Source organism: Histomonas meleagridis, assembly GCF_020186115.1.
Source record: "Histomonas meleagridis strain 2922-C6/04-10x chromosome Unknown contig_31, whole genome shotgun sequence".
NCBI lineage: Eukaryota > Parabasalia > Tritrichomonadida > Dientamoebidae > Histomonas > Histomonas meleagridis.
This window is the reverse complement of record NW_027150860.1, coordinates 123,780-143,849: the sequence shown is the minus strand read 5'-3', so window position 1 is coordinate 143,849 and position 20,070 is coordinate 123,780. Positions and strand designations below refer to the sequence as shown.

Genomic DNA, 20,070 nt, shown 5'->3' with positions numbered 1-20,070 from the left:
GTTAATAAATCACCTGCAATGCTGTAAATAAATCACCAGTTAAAATTTGAGATGAAAATTATAAATTTAAATAAAAAAGATTTTTTCATTTCGAGTTAAATATTTGATTTACTTCCTACGATGGCATAAAATAAAGATTCTTGAACAAATCTTAGTCATTACAACAATAAAATTTGTTGTAAAAATTTTGATATTGAATTCACTTATGCATTAAAATTTTTATGAATGCATATTATTTATTAAATAATATAAAGCATACCTTTAAGAGACAACATTTAACAAGATGCTTCTAGATTAATTTGTCAAAATATAAGAAATAACATATAAAAATATTAAAATGTGGGGAACTTACTCATTGTCTGTAATTTGATCTCAAATATATTATATAATGCTGTAGGAGAAAATAAAATCAAAATCCATTAATTGAAAAATTTTTCAAACAATTCGAAAAACAATCTAACAAACAATTAAACAAGGAAACAAATTCCTTTTTAAATAATCATTAATGATTATCAATGCATTGCATAAACACGTTGTTTTCTTGGATAAGACATTATGTATTTTTTTTGAGTGTCTTTGTTCGAACAAAGCTTGTCATTTATTTTGTCAATGACATTCAAGCTCCCTGACAAATCAACAAAGATCCCAAAGTCAACTTTTGCTCTTTTGTTTGGTGAAGTGGTTCAATATTGTCATCAGAAAGTTGATTCTTTGGATCAATTTGCAAAACAACTTCAAGCAATGGGATATCCAATTGGATGCACAGTTCTTGAAGTTCTTTCGCAAGGATCACAGTCCCTCAAAAGGCCAGCAAAGGAAGTTCCAATGCTCATTCTAATAAAAGAAAAAATATGGCCATTCTTATTTGGCAACCAAGCAAATGATCTCGAACAACAACTTGATGATCCAAACTGTTACATGATATACGATGAAAAGCCAATGGTTGTTCAATTCATTTCACATCCTCAAGATATTAAGAATCATTTTAGTTGTTGTTCTTTTGTCGCAGGAATTATCGAAGGAATTCTTTGCTCAGCAGGCTTTGCTTGCCAGGTGTCAACGCATCCTAGCCCTGCACCTAACGCTCCTGACAAAGTCATTTATCTTGTGAAATTTGTTGGATCAAGGCAGTGATACTCAAACAAACATAGTCAATTTTAAATGAATAAACGATGGCTCCAACTCCGAAATCTTTTTGAAGGTTCTCATTCTAGCTATAATGGTTCAAATGGAACTTGCCATTCTTATGTATCGTAACCATGTCTATTCTTCATATGAATTCGAAATGTTTCTGAAAAATTAATTATTTAATTAACAATAAATTTAACAAATACTATTTTATAATAAGTGCCTTTAGCATTGGAGACTATTTTGTTAAAGAAAGATAGAAGCAATTTTATCAGGAAAAAAGAGATTCATCTCACTTTTATCTGCCCAGAAATTTTGGCGCCGAAAAAATTAGAAGCCGTTTTTTTTAACAAGCTTTGTTCAAATAGACATTCAGAACCGGGGTTTAAATGTACGAGCTCTTATCTAATCACGAACCACATTTTATATTTCTATCAAACAGTGGATACATTCAGTTTATGTCTGGCGTATTTTTTGCATTTCTGATCCTTCTAATGCTTTCAGTGAAAAAGAAACAATTTCATTTTATCTGGTTTTTCATAGGACCATTAATATCAGGTATCATATTCAACAGTTTACCAAATGCAGTAAGTGCTCCGCTTCGTTTAATCATACAGTTCCTTGATTTTCCCATTTGTGTTTTAGAAGCCGTTTTATATGTTCAGCTTGTTGCATCAGTTTCTCGTTTTCTCCTTCAGAAATTTTCTCCAAATCCGAAGAAAACTATCCCTGAAAGGTCATTATTATTTATAATTGTAAATTCAATAATATCAGTAATATGTTTAACAGCGGGAATCGTTTTTCTTCTTTATGGATTTGACAAAAGGCTTATAAGGAAGTCACATGGAGCTGCTTTTGCAGGCTTAATCGGAAGTTTTATTCTTACAATAACAGCAGATAATGGTATTATTTCTGATCCATGCTTCATATTTCTAAGAGTTTCTTTATCACTTTCTCCAATCACTTCAGCTTCTGCTGGATTTTTAACAGTGATTCTTCGATTGTTTTTGGTAATCTCATCATTTATATCTATTAAATTTAATTATGGAGAAGAGAAGAAATTGTTGAAAAAATCGAAGAATTCTATCATCGAAACTGTTTATTATATTACTCAGAGTGTTACATCAAAAAGATCTGGAACAGCATTAGTTTGCTTACTTGTTTCATTTGTCTTCCTTTCACAAGATGCTTTTATACGTCCCACTCCACGCATTTGTGATTGGCAGTCAATACTTTGTCCGGCTGTATACATATTCTTTTTCTATTTCGAGATCTATAATTTTCAGAGTTCTTTATGAATAAAAGTTTATTTTTTTTTACTTAAAGCTTTAATCTGAGCTGTTTATTATTAATTAGGCTTAATGCTTCGAGAAGAGGAAAAAAGCCCATAAATTAGGGCACCCCGAACGTATAAAAGTACCTTCTAAAGCAAATGGAAAAAAGCAGAGGAATGATTCGGACAAATAATATAAATTTCAATTCTCTTAAGGATGAATATGGATCAGATTACGATTTTGAATACTCAGAAGGCGAAACATCGGAAGATCTAAGTTTAAATTTGAATTCAAGACATACTTTTTTTCGAACAATTGAACAGCATTTAAATTCCATTGATCCAAATGTTCCAAATAATAGTACTATATCAAATCTTTGTGATTATGATGAAGAAGATTTTGCAATAGATAGAAAAAATCGCCCTTTTATTCCTCGAAAAGAAGTCAGAGTACTACCAATTGATCATGCGATTATTATGGTTTTTAGTTATTCACAATTAACTTTTCCAAAATCAGAATATAATCACACATTTCCACCAAATATTCATTGGATCAATCCAAAAAATACGCCTCTTAATGATTTAGTTTCAAATGTACAATATTCGTATCATTTATTATATCAAAAACTTCGGACTCAACTTAGTTTTCAACACATTGCAGCACCTTCAGCAGATAAACTTAATCAACTTAAAAACATTCGTCGAGATAAATCAATTTCACGAGTTTTATTTCATTATGTAGGATATGGTTATCCAATTACAGAGGATGGAAACATTTATTCGTATAATCCTTTATCAAACTCATTTTTGGGGTACCCCATACAGAGCTTATTCAAAACTATTGGGACACCCCTATTTTTTATATTTGATTGTGATAAAGCTGGATCTTTGCTTCAACCATTAATTTCATGTGCTAATGAATTATTAGGAACAGAAAAACCAAAAAATACAAAAGGAATTGTGATGAAAACAGATTGGGAAGATTGGTTTGCATTTTTTTCAACAGGTGTTAATGAATTTTTACCTGAGGATTCACATTTGCCTCGCGACTTCCTTACATCCTGTTTGTTAACACCCATTCAAATTTCAATTGTTTGTCATATTCTAAGATATTATTCAACTTCATTTAAAGAACCTGATTTTCCATTAGCTTATCTTGAAAAAGCATGTAATAATGAGGAAGTTGATCGTTTATCTATATTACTTGATTCTATTATAGATGCAATTGCTTCGGACTATCTTAAACCTAAATTATTTTCTCAACTTTTTCGGAAGGACCGACTTATTTCTATTTTGTTACGTCGATTTATTCTTGCCAAATATCTTTTAAACTTTTATAATGTTCATCCAATGTCTTATCCACAAATTCCTGACATGCATCATCATTCCTTATGGATTCAATGGGAACATACACTAGATCTTTGGGTTACAACCAATTTAATTCCACCACCGACTTATATTGATGATTTTTATTTAAACATCATTCAAACCTTTTCTACATCTTTTCAATTACAATGTCCAATCCGTCAATCCCTTCTTACGTTAATGTGTTTTGCACCATTTTCTGGGGGTAAAACATGTAATCAAGCATTAAATTCACTTTCCCAATTTTCATCTGCGACCGCCGAAAACCGCGTTTCCATATCACATGTCGTTGTCTTTCATTCATTTGTTGCCAAATTATTAACCAAAGATATTACACCTGAAGAATATCATAACTTAGCTTATTTAGTTCTTACGTTAATTGAAATGGACTTAAACATTGTATTTGAAATTCGGAAAGAATTAAATTTTGAATCATTAATTGATTATTTATTTGATGACACGCAAAATTCCATAACACGTTCATTCATTGCAGCGATATTATCATCAATAATGATCAGTATGAAGACCGTCAAAATCTTATGTCAACGAAAAGAATTTTTAATTAAACTCAAAAACGAAATACCAAAAGCGTCATCACAACTATTGTTATGGTTGTTATTATTATTAAAGCGTACTTATGATATTATACCCATTGATATCATACATTATTATAATGAGTCATTACATATTCAAATTGCGTCATGTGTATTTCATAATTCTTATGAATGTCGAGCTGCTGCAATTAATGCGTTAACAAGTTTTATACAGAATGAAGATAACCAAGTTAATTATTATATATTATTATTAACTATTCCATGCATTTATGATATTTCTTATATAGTTCGATATCAATTATTATTATTAATTATTAAATTCATATCAACACATTTAGATAATATTAATTCGGTGAAAATCGAAGAAAATACAAATGAAATTAAATCATTTTCGGAATTTTTACAAAAATGTTATTTAAATAAATTCCAAATAAATTTCGTTACATATTTAAAAATAGTTGATGAAACTATAAACAATGAAAACTTCAAAGATATGTTTCCTAAAATTATATATTATTTATTGGATTATTTCTCTCATGATCCACATCCGTCAATTAAAATCGCGGCAATTAAACCACAATCAATGTTTAGGAAGTTAATGGAAGATTCGAAAACATTTATTAATAATATGTTCCATTCATCATTAACACCGCCGACTTTCTTAAGTTATAGTAGTAATTCACCATCGTTTAATAACGACGCAGTATTTTTAGATGAAGAAAACTCATCAACAGATGAAAGTTATAATAACAACAATACATTTAATAATTATTTCGATAATGACTTTGATACATTATATAATATATCATTACGACAATTAGTTCGGAGTAAACAAATCAACATCAAAAATAATAATAATAACAATAATAAAACGAATACAAATAAAATTATTAATAACAATAAAAAAGTGTTAATTCCACAAATACAATTAAGAGCTATTACTAATATTAATAACATTAATAATAATCAACAACAAAACATTACAAATATAATAATATGTAATGAAACTTCATCGATAATAATTTCCACTAAAAACAAATGGATACATTCATATGACGAAAGTTTAAAGCCAATCAGTAAAATACGTCCGAGTGATTATGACGTCAGTGACTTACAAATCATTAAGTTAAATGGGCGTAACTTAGTATTAATATGTACAATGGACGGATGTATCCATTTATGGGATTATAAGACTAAAGAATGTAATACAACATTTCGATCTGATTCGAATATATTACGTAATGACATTCCGCAATACGCAGCATATAATAATAAGGACTCGAAGTTAATCACTGGAAGAGGAAACTCGACAATTAATTTATGGGATTTAAAGAAACAAAAACTAATTTATGAATTCGAAAACATTAATAATAATAACTTTAATAACTTTATTACATCAATACAAATCTCGAATTCGAACAATTTATGTTTCATTGGTTATAACAATGGACAAATTAATGTAATCGATTTAAATAATTATTTAAGTAATAATTCGATATATAAATTAATTAATATAAATAGTAACAAAATTTTAAACATAAAAAATTATTTAAATAATAAAATTATTATTGTGTCAACAAATGGTTACATATTAAAGAATTGGAATAACCTAAAAAAACAATTCGAAAACGAATTCAAAATTAACTTCTTGATCGAAATGTTCGATATACATAAAGAGCTTCCGATTATGGCTATAGGTAACAAAGACTCGGCACCGAAGATATTCGACTTGAACGGGAAAATGTTGTTGGATTTGGGCACTATGCAAAGCGGCCTCGAAGGATCTCTCTTCGCGTTCAATAAGAAGCACCCAATAATTAACGTGGTAAGTCCAAAGGGCGAAATCTACTCATATAACGTTATGATTTGACCCGAAAAAGTTATAGAAAATAAAAAAATGTATTTATTAGAAATAGAAAATTCTTTGAGGGACGATCAAAAGACACTGAAATGAGACGGTTTTGTAATGTTGTCACAGATTTCGACTTAATGAATTTGAGATTTTCAATGTTGTTCAATATCTTCTTCTTCTTCTTCTTGATAAGATAGGTTTAAGAAATCACAAATTAATTGCATTGTTTCATGTATAGCTTTTTCATATGGTGTTCCTTTAGGAATATCTTCATTGGTCCATTGTTCGAATAGTAAAAATTCATTTGGGGTTGTATTACGAGCTTGTATTTTGTTGGCAAGATTAATTATAACTTCTTGAGGGGGAATGCCTAAATTGTCCCTAACAGCATGTTTTGTTTCAGTCCAAATTTTTTTTAGTAAGCTGTAATCTTCATTCATCCAACGTTCAAATGATATGACGAAAAGTATTTTGCATACTTTATTTTCAGTTTGACGACTTAATATCATAGCTCTTTTTAAGTGTGTTCAAATGATGGAAATGTACTATCTTAAAATTAAACAATACTTTATAACGCATTTTTGCGAGGAATTCATAAATTTATTAATTACCCATGTAAACTCATTTATTTGTACATGTTGAAAACAAAATTAATAAGATGTTATTCACAGAATATTTTTTCGAATTTCATTTCCTGTAAATAAATATTTAATTATAGAAATGAAAATGTGACAAATCTCAATTGTGATTTCGGAATCGTGAATATTTTGAAACTAAATTGCGTAATTTGCATTTAAAGTAATGTAAAGCAAAATTATATCTATATTTTTTTTTGATGGATTCTTATTTTTCAAAAATTTTATATTAGTAAAGTATTCAATGAATACATTATGTTCTAAAAAAAGTGCTGTCATAAATAGAACTTTTTGCGTGCATCGTTTATATTTGATTATTGTTTTCTATATAGTAACCGCATTATACGCGGAAATTTAATTCAATTTTCAATGAGCTTTGAATCAAATAAACCATCTAGGTCTGCGCCAAAATTTCTTTTATAAAAACAACTATTTATGAAAATTTTCATTTATTCCAATCATTAACTAAATGAAATCTGTCGCTCACTCAAAGCTCTCCCATAAATTCTGTGGTTGTGTGTCCATCTGCTTTTGGTATGGGTATTGCTTTGTTGGCATACCGTAAGATGAGTTTATTTGGTTAAATGGAGGCGGAGGCATTGGGTGGTTCCTTGGGATTGGTTGATTATACATGAACATTACATTTGGATTATGTTGAGCCTGCAATTGCATTTCAAATATGTCCGGAACTAATGATACTGTTGGCGGCCCTTGTGGCATTTGTTGCTGTTGCATATCATTCTGCTTCATATAATGATAGTAATACTCATTTTGTGTGGAACTTGCAGGCGGCGGTACGGTCGGAATGACCGGTTTCTGTTGAACTATTATCTGATCGCCATTAGAAATGTTATGTTCGCCAAAAGTAAGACTTTCGTCGACAATATCATTCTTATGTGTAAATCGAACACTCGATGGATTTAATGAGTGATTCTCGCAATACATCCGCAAAACTGAGCCAACAACTCTGCCTTTTTGGACATTAAGAGTTGTGGTTTCGCCATCAATTCCAATTACTGTGACGGAAAGTGGCTCAGTAGAGTTCTTATCTTCGAAAAGATGAACGTATATAATATCATTGTTCTTAATATGAAACTGTAAGGCTGTCATCTCTGGTGGAAGTTGAACTCCATGATACATAAAATAATATAAACGAACATCAACATTTTGTTTCTTACAAAAACTTTCAAAGGCACAACGTAATGGTGCCGATTTGTTGACAAAAAGATTGATTTGTGGTAATTTGGTTGACTGAAATGTGACTTTGATTTTGGTTCCATATGAATATGCGGCACGACGCTTATTCTCTTTGATTTCCTCAATTGTGGTGGGAAATTGACAGTAACTAAGTTCATATTTTGGATTTGTCGATATGAATGAATTAAGAAATGTTTCAAGTTGTTGTAAATTTAAATCTCCATAATGTATTTTAAGAAAAGAACCATTGGACGGATCAAGTATAGCATAAAATGGTGAAGATTTAAAACGATATGTAGTTGTAAGCCAATTTCCCGATTTATCAGCGCGGCTCAAATGAAAAAATTCAAACCTTGGATTAACCATTTCTGGAAACTTTGGATCTAAAAATTGTCTTACATAACACTTTCTATTTGTAAAATATAGGAGTAAAAATTTTTGTGAATCATATGCCTTTTCGCACATTTCCATTATACGAATTGAAACAGGAGTGAATTTGAGGGTTTTCTTTAGGGTTGGTAGGGCATTGTCTTCAGTTGACATTTTAAGTTTGACCGTTTATATTATCCGCTGTTGTCAAACCGTTTTCCATTGAATTTTGGCGGTATTTTTTGTTTAAGCTCAATTAATAATAATTAAATTTTTCTCTGAAAAAGTCAATATAACAAACAATAAAATCTTTGTATTTTCCCTGCTAAAAATTGCATCTGGAACTTATATAATACTTTTTTGTATGCTCTTCAATAATGAAGTATATTTGTTGATTTAAAAAATGAATAAGAAACTTTAAATCAGGAACTAATCTAAAATGAATGTAATATTCATTAAGAAGTAACAAATGGTTTTGAATTTAATGTAAGCGTTTGTGGCAATGAATAATATGTTCTTAAAATTGGTGTATCTTTTGTTTATGCTTCAAATTTTTTTTAAAAATGAACACATTTCAGTCAAATTATTTTTTCTCAAAACATAAAAATTTCTTAACATTTAAATATGCCAAAAGTTTATTTCTTTTAAGAAATCAATTTTGTAACCTTAGGACGAGCTAATGTGCAAGTAAGCTTCTTAATGCCAGTCTTAGGTGCCATTCCAATCATAAGTTTAACTGCTTCTGAGAAACTTTGGCCAGCTACTGGTCCTTTATATGGGAATGCAAGGATATAAGAAACACCACCAATAGCGCCAGCAATAGTTGCTTCAGTAAGTTTTTGGAAAGCGAAACATGGGATCTTTGGTAATATTTTTGGATATACTCTTGCACCAAAATATTCATCAAGACCATTTTTAACAGTGTGATAACCGACATCATTAACAATTGAAGTAAATAATCCATCAAATGGTTTCTTCTCCTTCTTTCTTGAGTTTTGAAGAGGGGTTGCAACTAATCTTGTTAATGTCCACATTGGTAAACCTGTTGCAGCGCCAAATAAAAGTGGATTTTTTACAGATAACTCGGCAAAGTATGGAGACTTTCTAAGAATAGTTTTTGAGATATCTTTAGATACTTGTTGAACACCAGTAATAATACAACCATTTAAATAAGCAGGGGATTTAAATCCTTTAAGATTAAAATTATTGTTATAATAAAGCATATATGCTTCACCTGTTGTACCAGCAATAAGACCAGTTATAAAACTACTTACATATCTTTTTAATACAGCACTATCGCAACCACACCCTTTTTGAGGCTCTTCTTCTACTTGAGGTGCCGCGAAACCTTTGAAATGAAAGAGGTAAAAATCTTTCTTCTGCATACAAAGTGATATCATGTAAAGTTCTCAATTTACGGTTTTGAGTAAAAAATTCAATTATCGACGAACATTTTTTACATTATTTTTAACCTTTTTCCTCTATAACTTTTTCATATGTTTTTGATCGTTACCAAATTTCTAATCTGATAAATCAACATCAACGCCTTCCCAAATATCCTCATTCCCATTGCCTGCAACTACGTTTTGAACCTGATAATTTTCACCCGAAATATTCAAATTAGGGATTTCAACCTTTTCCTTATTATTAAATTTCATCTTATTATTAGCACCCAAACTATTACCCAAACCATTCATTCCGATGCCTCCACCTATAGTTAAGTTATTAGGGTTATCCATATCTTCCAATGAGAATCTCATTTCATTTAATCCCAAATTATTTTCATTTCCCGCATCTTCTTGTTCCATTTCGTCCATTCTTTCCAACAGTTCATTAAGTAGTCCTTGATAATGTTCCATTTTATCATTTAGTCTCATATCACCTGTCAATTTAATCAATTGTTCCAAGCATTGTTGGTTTGTATTATCTATTTGATAAGCTTTTTCATAAGCGCTCAATGCCTCTTTCAACATATCCATTGATTTATAGCACGAAGCTATCATCATTATATAATTTGCTTCTTTCGGTGCTAATTCGGAAGCTCTTTCGAACAAATGTAATGCAGTTTCATAATGTTCTTGTTTCCGATTATAAGTACCCAACCAAGTGATTACCTCCAAATCGGATGGGCAATATTTATAGCTTTCGAAATAGCAATGGAACGCTTGTGTATCAGTTCCATCTCTATCCCAAATCGCGCCCAATCGTTTCCAGATTGCTGGGTCTGTTGGTAACACATTAAATAATCGATGTAAGCATTCGATTGACTCGACGACCATTCCAGTCTTCTCGTAGCAGTCACTAATTTCGAATGCGACTTCTGGGGAATTCGGTATAATGTTATTCAACTTATCGAAGACTTGTAATGCTTCGTCATAAGAGCCAATCATTTTGGAGACGATTCCGAAGTTATATAACGCTTCAATGCAATCGGCTTCAACGCCTATAGCTTCTAAGTATAGTTCGCGCGCTTCTTCTTCTTGCCCTAACTTCATTAAGCAGTTCCCTTTGTTCACTAACGCTTGCGCATTATATCGATCATGTTCTAATGCTGTTGTTGCATGTTTGTTCGCGTTTTCGTAGTCTTGTTCAAGGAAATATAAATAGGATAAATTGGTTGCGGCGAGTTTCATGAGCGATGGATCTTTCTTACGAATGTTTCGTAACATCTCAATCGCTTTCGTAGCATTACGATGATTTAAATACGCTAATGCAAACGACACTTCAAACTCGCCTGCTGCTTCGGGATACTTCGACTTCTTTAGTTGGTTTAATACAAATTCATACGACTGCTGCCAATTGGTTTCGTCTTTACTCGCAACTAATCGCGATGCTAACATGACTAAACGAATGTGTTCACGTCGCTCAATATGTAATTGATTGCCTAAAGTGTCACTGTCTGTGAGTTGTGAAGTCGATTGTGGTTTAACTGATAACATTCGGATGAATGATTCTTTGAGCTCGTCAATTGATGATAAGATTGAATGACATAAAACTAAATTGTAGCCGGTTTTGATGGTGGGCTCTTGCTTCATGGCGGCTTCGAACTCTGAGAGAGCTTTGTTGTAGTCGCGAAGTTCAATATGCGCAAGGCCACATGAATGATGAAACCGTGCAATGAGTTTGGTGTTATCTTGATGTATATGATTAATCCCCATTTCGTAGTTCTTGACGGCATCTTGGTATTTCTTTTGCGCGTAATAAATGTTGCCGATTTCTAGATATACCATGTACATTTGTGTAAATTGTCGATCTTTTAATAGCTTCTGATAGACATGTATGGCATCATCATACATGCTGCTGGATTTGTAACAATCAGCAAGCGTTAATAAAGCTGTATGATGATATGTTTTAGACTCTGGATCATCTAATGTATTTGTGTTGATAAACTCTTGCATGGTCTTAGATTCTTCTTTAGCTTCTTTGGCTTTAAGTAACGCATCTTGTTTATCTCCTTTGGAGATCATTTCTGCGGATTGTTGAATAAGATCCATTATGTTTTTCTTATGGTTTTTAAGAATTACTTCAGGTGATTCACTATCATCTTTAAGAAATTGAGAAAATGAATCTGCCATATGTTCAAATGGAGATAGCACTTTACGACCACCACTCGTGGTAAGACCTCCAGAACTATAACCCGCGCCTTTACGAGATGAAATAGGTCGTGAAGAAGTCGGAGGTCTCCCTCGAGAAGAAGTTAGCCTTGTAGTCATTTTGAACCTAAATAACGGATTTCATCCGACGATCAAATTGCATTCAATCAAAAATTGCATTCAATCAAATTAGTTGAATTAGGGTTCAAACGGTTGCCACAATTTTTATTAATTCCTGATTATCAAAATATCTATTTTTTTGTGAATAAATGGCATTTCTTAGATAAGTATCATGCTCTTTCCGAAAATTATATGCTAATTTTCTGAAAAGCTGAATATGAATTTATCAATTTTGAGATATCAAAAAAACGCTCTATTACATTAATGGTAATTTTTTAATGTTGTGTTGAATAAATCTTATTTCAATAAAACATATTCATTGATTCTATTCATTTTAAATGAGAAAATCACAATAAATTTATAATAGCTATTAACACGCTAAAAAAATATGCCAATGTTCTTCATATATAACGAGATAAAATTATTTTAAAATACAAGAACATGAAAACTTGTTTGTCCTAGAACATTAATAAAAAATAATTTCGAAAAATAAAAAATTACATAAAATTAACGTTCCTTATTGATGACGATCATAATCAATTCAAATAATCGAACTCTTAAAACTTAAATCAAAAAAATTATTTCTTTATCAATATTATATTTAAGTCACCGTTTTAGTCAATAAGTTTAGACATCCTTAAACACCTCTTGTCGATTGACTTTTCCATATATCCACAAAGCGATCTCTCCAAGTTCGTCAATGTCCAAATCTTTTACAGCGTTTTTATATTGCTGCGTTATTACGTTTGCTAAGTCGAGTGTATTATACGAAATCTTTGAGTACACCTTAAAGAATATTGCAGCGCTCAGGTACACAATCCATTCCTTAGGTTCATTCGAGTAAATTATTTTCGTCCAAATTTTCCAAATGTCATTTGGGAAATCTCTTTTGAAAATCATAATAAAACTCGAAAACATCCAAAACACATTCGATAGTTGGGAATCCAAGTCAAGCCACTCATTTACAATCGGTATTAATTGGTCAAAAATCCTTCTTAAATATGTCGAAAATCGTTCACAACTACTGACAACAGAATGAAGGAACTCATCAAATTTGATCGAAATTAACATCTGATGAAAACACCAGAAAATTTTGGGGCAAATTTGTTCATCTTCATTTATGATAGATTTGCCATTTTCCCAATTTGATATAAATAACTCGATAAATGGAACACATATGTCATTCATTCCTTGGACATAGCCAATATAAGGATTATAAACGGAATATGAGCGTAAAAGTTCATATAAAATTTCTCTTGCAGATGCATCTGTGCTTTTAAATAAAGTGGATTCTGTACGTGCTACATCATTTGCAATAACTTTAAAATGTTTTTCTAATCTAGTATTTGATCGAAGTTGATTAGTTTCCATGATGATTTTTACTTTTTCAACTAAATATTTATATTGAGAAATAAAACTTTGTTCTGTATCTTTGTTCCATCCAAATGTTATAGGAATTATTTGTTTTAATGCTTCTGTTTCTACACCACTGGCATATAAACGGTTTCTTAGTTCACTGGAAATTGTTTCGAGACCGTTTATTTCATCAAGCGTCACTTTTTTGGGTTTGACTGAATTATCTTTTTGAAAAGAAAAATCTTGAAGCAACTTATTAATTTCTGAATTTACCACAAATCCTATAGGATAAGGTGGATTTAATAGTATAGACTTGTTGTGACACATATCAGTTACCATATTAAGATGTGTTTCTTGAAGATTTTTCCAAAGTTCTTTGACATTTGTACCAAATTTAGTTTCATGACAATTTGTTATTGGACAAATTTGGAATTTAGGTTGCTCTATAAAATGTAATAACAACTTGTTACTATTGTCAGTTATGGGAATGGCAATTCCATTAATAACAATAAAACGCAGAAAAAGAAAAAAATTTTGGATGTCATTTGCACAATATTTAAACCTTATATTTTCGCTTTCGAAAGTAATTTCTGGTTTTGTATCAGATTCTTGAATTTCGAAATGAGTGATTTTATTTGTTAAAACATGTGTTTTTTCTTGTTCTGCTTTTTGAATCATGCTTAAAGGAATACGCAATAAATCATGGAAATAGATATTATTCTGATATTCCCAATATTTATATTTTGAAAAAAATGAGAAATATTTATTTCCATCAAATTCGGAAATGAAAAATACACCTTCATTTCTGTCGTTTTTGTTCATATCAATTATATAATCGCATTGTGCCAAAAATTTATATTTTTTCTCTTTGGGTTCTTCCTTCTTCATTTAAAATAAGAAATTGTATAGTGTCAAGAAAAATTACTTTCAACGTCTCTTTTTCATAAACCACTCAAATTTTTATCTTTTTTTTTTTTAAACGAAACAAAGAAACAAATCGAATAATTTTAAGAAAAATATATTTTATATTTCAATTTTATTTTTATCCAACAAACAGATATATTTATATTTTCTATTTATTTCCAATTATTTTAACATTCTGTGGTACAAATTTCATATTTTCGAATGGTTCTTTATTTCCTTCTTCATTTTTCTTCTGTAAACTTTCAACTTCTTGTTTTAACAAATGTATTTGCAACGCTTTAAATTGTTCTGGTTTCATTGTTTTCTTTAAATGTTGTATATAATCGAAAGTAGACATTTCTAAGACAATTGGATTAGAAGTTTTACTTTTATGATTTTCATGAAGTTTTTTAAACGCGTCGAACAAAATTTTTTGTTGTTGTCTAACTTCAAATTGTTGTTGTTGAATATATCCTATTTCCTTTCTGAAAGGATTAACATAATTTGTTACGACGTGTGGAATTCTTGGTGCGTTAACAGTTAATTCCTTTAAGAAGTAAAAGAATTGACTTTCATCATGTAAGAACTCGGGTATATTACTATTAATTTTTAGATAAGTTTGATCCAAAGTTTCCAAATATTTTATATCGTCTTCATTTAAATGGTTTACAAACGAATTTTTTGGTGATAACAAAATTATTGATAAATAATCGATTCCATATTTCATTATATTATCGAATAATTCTATCGAATGTCTATTTGTCCACCAATTTTTACCTTTTGGAACAATGTTATCTAAAATGTTTTCTAAAGTCGGCAAATATTTAATTGCTTTCTTAATTAGCGCTAAAATTAATAATCGTTTTATAGTAATTTTAATTTCTTCATTATCAATTTCAATGTTCTCTTGGAAACCAATTGGAGCAACACTAACGTTAGTAACTTCTTCTGGTATTATATACGTTGATTGATTTTGATGATTAATCATTTGTCTGAACGTATTAATTAAATATTGTAACATGTACGCAACCATTTCAGGTGTTTTACTCATTATATTAACTTTAGAATGTAATTGTTTTATCGGTAATAACAACAAATTCGACCCAAAGTTACGTAATACTGAAAGTAATGTTAAAATTTCACTTTTTGTCCAAAAGTCAATGATCATTCTTTCGACGGGTATAGTACGCATTAAAAGTTGACCCTTTATAACAGAGAATATATTCCCTATTCGATTAACATCAGTATTAATTTGTTGATTCGATATTAACATGTCATATAATTCATGATCCGTATGATGTTGTAGTTGTTCAATTGAAGGTGGTAAATTCTCAAATGGAAATTGTATATGTTCATCATCTTTACGCCATTCATTAATGATTAAATGATGTTCCAAATTCGACAGAAATGTTAACGCTGTCTTGTGAATATGATTACTAATTAATTTACATGAATAACCTTCGCCATTTAATGAACTTCGTTTAGAAAAGATGGAATACCAATCTGAATCATCATTACACATTACATATGATAAATCAAATGATGAAATATCTTTCTTAAGTTGTAATAATAAAAATGGAAAACATACAACTTTCGTCCAATCAATTGCACGGAAATGTAATATCGTTGCGACTTGACAAAACTTTTGAAGTTGTTCAATAGGACAAATATAATGTATTGATGCATGAATAGCTTCCCATTCACCATAACCATGTAATTCGAGAAATTGTATTATTCGTTTTGCGACTTTCGCATCAAATTGGACCTTTTGGACACGTTCTTTTTTGTTTTTCTTTTTCGTAACACTACTAATTGTTGATGGATCAAATGGAAACATCTCTAAAAATTGTTCATTATCTAATCCTAATGAACAATCAACTTTAGGTATAAATCTTGAATTAGATTCTTCTAATTCGGATATATCTATAATTGTTGCCATGTTTTCTAAAACATCTTCAAAACTATGATTCTTTTTAGTCTTATATTGATCTATTGGTGGTGGCTCTTTAATATTACTTTCTTTTGGAATTTGAATATCATCTGATACATTTATTTGATATAATGTAATGTTGTCTAATGCAGACATTTCATTTTGGATTGCTGGATTTAATAATAATGAATTTTGTTGTTGAACATTTTTTGGATTTTCTTCCGATTTTACGATTTGTGCTAATGATGGATCTGTTATAACTCCATTACCTAATAAAGTTTTCCATAATTTCATTTTCCGTTGTGCACGTGCAAACATTTCATGTTCATATGTTCCATAAGTTATTAATCTTAAAACATCGACTTTTTGCGTTTGGCCAATTCGGTGACAACGGCCTAAAGCTTGTAAATCATTTTGAGGGTTCCAATCAGGATCGAAAATGATAGTTATTGAAGCCTTCGTTAAGTTTAATCCTTCTGAACCAGATCTTGTTGATATCAAAAATATGAAAACATCTTTTGTAGGATCTAAAAACTTCTTTATTGCAACATCTTTTTCATTATCATTCATATTCCCTGTTAATATTTCATGTGGATATTTCTTAAGTTGACAATATTCGTCTAAAATTTTTAATATTTTTAATCTTTGTGAGAATATTAAAACTGATCTTTGTTCTTTCCTAAATATCGGTAATATTTTATCAAGAAATATTAATTTGGATGAACAATTAATTAATAATTGTAATCGTGAAATTTTATATTTGCCAGTATAATATTGTTCGGCACCTTTAACTAAAAATGGATGATTACAAATACGATGTAACATATTCGATTCATTTAAGTTACAATCATTTGATAATCGATATAATTCATGCATTAATGTTAATCGTGTTAATTCTTTTTGCGTTTTCGTTAATTGTAAAAACGCAATTTTTTCATCTTTCGGTATAATACTTTTCTCAACTTCTAATAAAGATCTTCTCATTAAATGTGGCGCAATTAACTTTTTAAGTTCATCAAGTTCATCAGGTTCTAAACTTTCTACATCATCTTCAGGAAATGTCGAATCTCCTAAAAAATAATTCGGACTAACGAAATGTAATAAATTCCATAGTTCTTTAAGTGTGCTTTGGATTGGTGTACCTGTTAATATAATTCGATGTTGATATGGAATGTTCGTAAACGCTTTATGCTTCTTTCCATTGTCATTCTTAATTCGATGTCCTTCATCAACACATATTATTTGCCATGGAATATTTCGGAACTCTGTATAATCTTTCAAAAAAATATCATACGAAATTAATAAAATATTAAACCCAAATTTGTTCGGTTCAATTTCGCCTGATTCATTAATGGATGGAAATGAATACGTTCGATATGTTGAACGTTGTTCTGGCGCTCCATAATATGGTACATATTTAAAGTCGGTCCAACGTTCGATCTCCGAACGCCACTGTCGATATGTATTAGTACGAACTGCAATTATATGTGGACCATGATATGATGTATGCAGATCTAAATATTTCAAAAACATTAGGCATTCAATGGTCTTGCCTAAGCCCATCTCATCTGCTAGGATACAGCCATGATTAGAACAAAAGCATTTAAGTAACCAATTAATTCCGACAATTTGATAATCGCGTGGAATACAATTATCTCGGGATTTGTATTCCTCAGCTTCTTCAGGGGTTATAACAAGAGAGTCAGGTCGAGTAGTATGAACAATTGGATCGATTGATACTTTTGTAGATAAATAATGTTCAACTAGATTTCGTGGGATGTCATCTGTTTCTTTTTCCCACGAAAAAACAGTCCCTTGGTCAAGCGTATATTCTAAAAGAAACTCTTGGAGATTTGGCGCATATGGACATTTCCGATTTGATATAACATGAATTGGTGAATCATAAGATATGCTAAATTCACGTGTTGATGTATCATAAAATTTGAATTTACTCTCTGTTTCATTGAATTTTTTTAATAAACGTGCAAAATTTGAAACTTCATTTGCCATAAAATCAACAATCCACTGTGCAAAAATTCCTTCTTGATGTTGAAATGTAACGAGATATTCAAGGCCATTATTTGATTTACGTGACAAATAAATATGATCGATTTTATCATTTTCATAATATTGTTCTGAATATTCTTCTTCTTCAAGTAATTCTTCAAGTTCTGGATTTAATTCTTGATAACTGATTGATTTATTAAAATTTCGTTCGGAATGTCGAGGTACAAAATTTGCAGGTAACTCATAAGATTCATAATTTGAATACTCGTCTGATGAATCATCTTTTAGCTTTTTTTTGGAATACGAAGAAGACGTAGAGTTATGCATTCCAAAATATGGAGTGCCCGAAATTCTTTTGAATGAGGGTTTTATTTGGAATTCGTTTTTTTTGATTCAAATTAAAAACTTTACAATTATTTCCCCACAAATTATAGAAAGACAAAAATTTTTACAAACAAGATTTGTTTCACAAAATTTTCTTGTCTATGATTCAAAATCTTATTCAAATACTGTTCAAAAAGAATTATGAACCAGTTCTAGTATTACAACAGCATGAATAATGTGAAATTGAGATCTTTCTTTAGAATGTTTTTTTGAACTTTATTAACTGGATTTTAATAAAACATAAAAAAATATTTTGTTTGTTTATATATTAACAAAGTGATTGTTTTACAACATCTTAGGTCATAACTTTGTGTATTGATAAATTTTAATTTCTTCCATAGGAGATGACACTTCAGATGCTAACAGAGCATTTTTTAGTTTATTACTAATTAATTGGTTCATTACATATGAATAAGTTAAGCTATAATTTAAATATGCAAAAGATCAAGGAAACCTAATAGACAATATCGAAATATAAATGCTTACAAATATTTCATTTAAATGTTAAAAAAGTTTTGGTCAATGATTACATATCGATTAATGTGATCAATGCTGTAACCAAGATGAAACAAATCAAATGGTCAATTAAAAATATGGAAATAAGGTATATAAAAAAAGGAATTACATGATTCACCAGATCATTAAACAAATTAAAATGAAAAAAATATGAATTTAAAATATAAATAATTTCATATTTACATTTTATATTAAAACTTTCCAAAATTAAAATAATTAATATGTCAACTTGAGATTCGAAGCAGGCTTTAATTTAAAATATAATTGTTTTTGCATGTAACTTTTTTTCTACAGGAAATTGAACGATTTCATTTTCTGTAATATGATACAACTTACTAAATTATTATTGAATAATGATGAAATACTTTTCGAACAAATACATATATCAAAAATAAATGAAACCAATAAGATTATTATTCAAGTGTTATTTGAGTCATGTTTTTGATAATTTTTCTTGTGATCTAGAAGTAACTTTACATCATTGTGAATTCCTTTTGTACATTTATCATTTTTTGTGTGTTTATTAACAACATATAGTTAAATGTTATAATGTATGTTTTAGCTTTAATGATTTCCATATGCTTATATGTTTAAATCGACTTTGGATACTTATATTTCTATTGTTTTCTGTGAGCAACTAATCATTATCGATGTATGCTTTATTTCCATTTATTGGAAATGATAATTTGATGTTCAGAGAAGATAACTATGAACCGAAATTATCGTTTATATTTTTCACTATGTTGGCTCACTACTATTTTTATGGAATTTTTTTTTTCAAGCTTAAAATCATGTTCTTTTGGTGGCACGTTTCACTCGACCTAAACTTTTTGAATTAAATGACTGTTCTATTTTCGTATTCAAATCCAGCAGAATGTCTCAAAATTG

General features: G+C 29.8%; 6 protein-coding genes across 6 annotated transcripts; 1 reads left to right on the top strand and 5 right to left on the bottom strand.

Annotated features, from left to right (window-relative positions):
- Window positions 1-609: 609 nt before the first annotated feature.
- On the top strand, window positions 610-1,134 carry GO595_005046 (trafficking protein particle complex subunit 5-like; the record flags this gene model as incomplete). Its single annotated transcript, XM_067918246.1, has 1 exon — window positions 610-1,134. The coding sequence occupies one exon, from the start codon at window positions 610-612 to the stop codon at window positions 1,132-1,134; it is 525 nt and encodes a 174-aa protein (XP_067774818.1).
- Window positions 1,135-6,324: 5,190 nt separating this feature from the next.
- GO595_005045 (uncharacterized protein) lies at window positions 6,325-6,681 on the bottom strand (the record flags this gene model as incomplete). Its single annotated transcript, XM_067918245.1, has 1 exon — window positions 6,325-6,681. The coding sequence occupies one exon, from the start codon at window positions 6,679-6,681 to the stop codon at window positions 6,325-6,327; it is 357 nt and encodes a 118-aa protein (XP_067774817.1).
- A 609-nt stretch (window positions 6,682-7,290) lies between these two features.
- GO595_005044 (ubiquitin-like modifier) lies at window positions 7,291-8,547 on the bottom strand (the record flags this gene model as incomplete). The annotated part of the gene is made up of 1 exon (XM_067918243.1): window positions 7,291-8,547. The coding sequence occupies one exon, from the start codon at window positions 8,545-8,547 to the stop codon at window positions 7,291-7,293; it is 1,257 nt and encodes a 418-aa protein (XP_067774816.1).
- Window positions 8,548-9,017: 470 nt separating this feature from the next.
- On the bottom strand, window positions 9,018-9,758 carry GO595_005043 (uncharacterized protein; the record flags this gene model as incomplete). Its single annotated transcript, XM_067918242.1, has 1 exon — window positions 9,018-9,758. The coding sequence occupies one exon, from the start codon at window positions 9,756-9,758 to the stop codon at window positions 9,018-9,020; it is 741 nt and encodes a 246-aa protein (XP_067774815.1).
- Window positions 9,759-9,893: 135 nt separating this feature from the next.
- On the bottom strand, window positions 9,894-12,086 carry GO595_005042 (TPR Domain containing protein; the record flags this gene model as incomplete). Its single annotated transcript, XM_067918241.1, has 1 exon — window positions 9,894-12,086. The coding sequence occupies one exon, from the start codon at window positions 12,084-12,086 to the stop codon at window positions 9,894-9,896; it is 2,193 nt and encodes a 730-aa protein (XP_067774814.1).
- A 627-nt stretch (window positions 12,087-12,713) lies between these two features.
- On the bottom strand, window positions 12,714-18,609 carry GO595_005041 (SNF2 family N-terminal domain containing protein; the record flags this gene model as incomplete). The annotated part of the gene is made up of 2 exons (XM_067918240.1): window positions 12,714-12,872; window positions 15,466-18,609. The coding sequence occupies 2 exons, from the start codon at window positions 18,607-18,609 to the stop codon at window positions 12,714-12,716; spliced, it is 3,303 nt and encodes a 1,100-aa protein (XP_067774813.1).
- Between the last annotated feature and the right edge of the window lie 1,461 nt (window positions 18,610-20,070).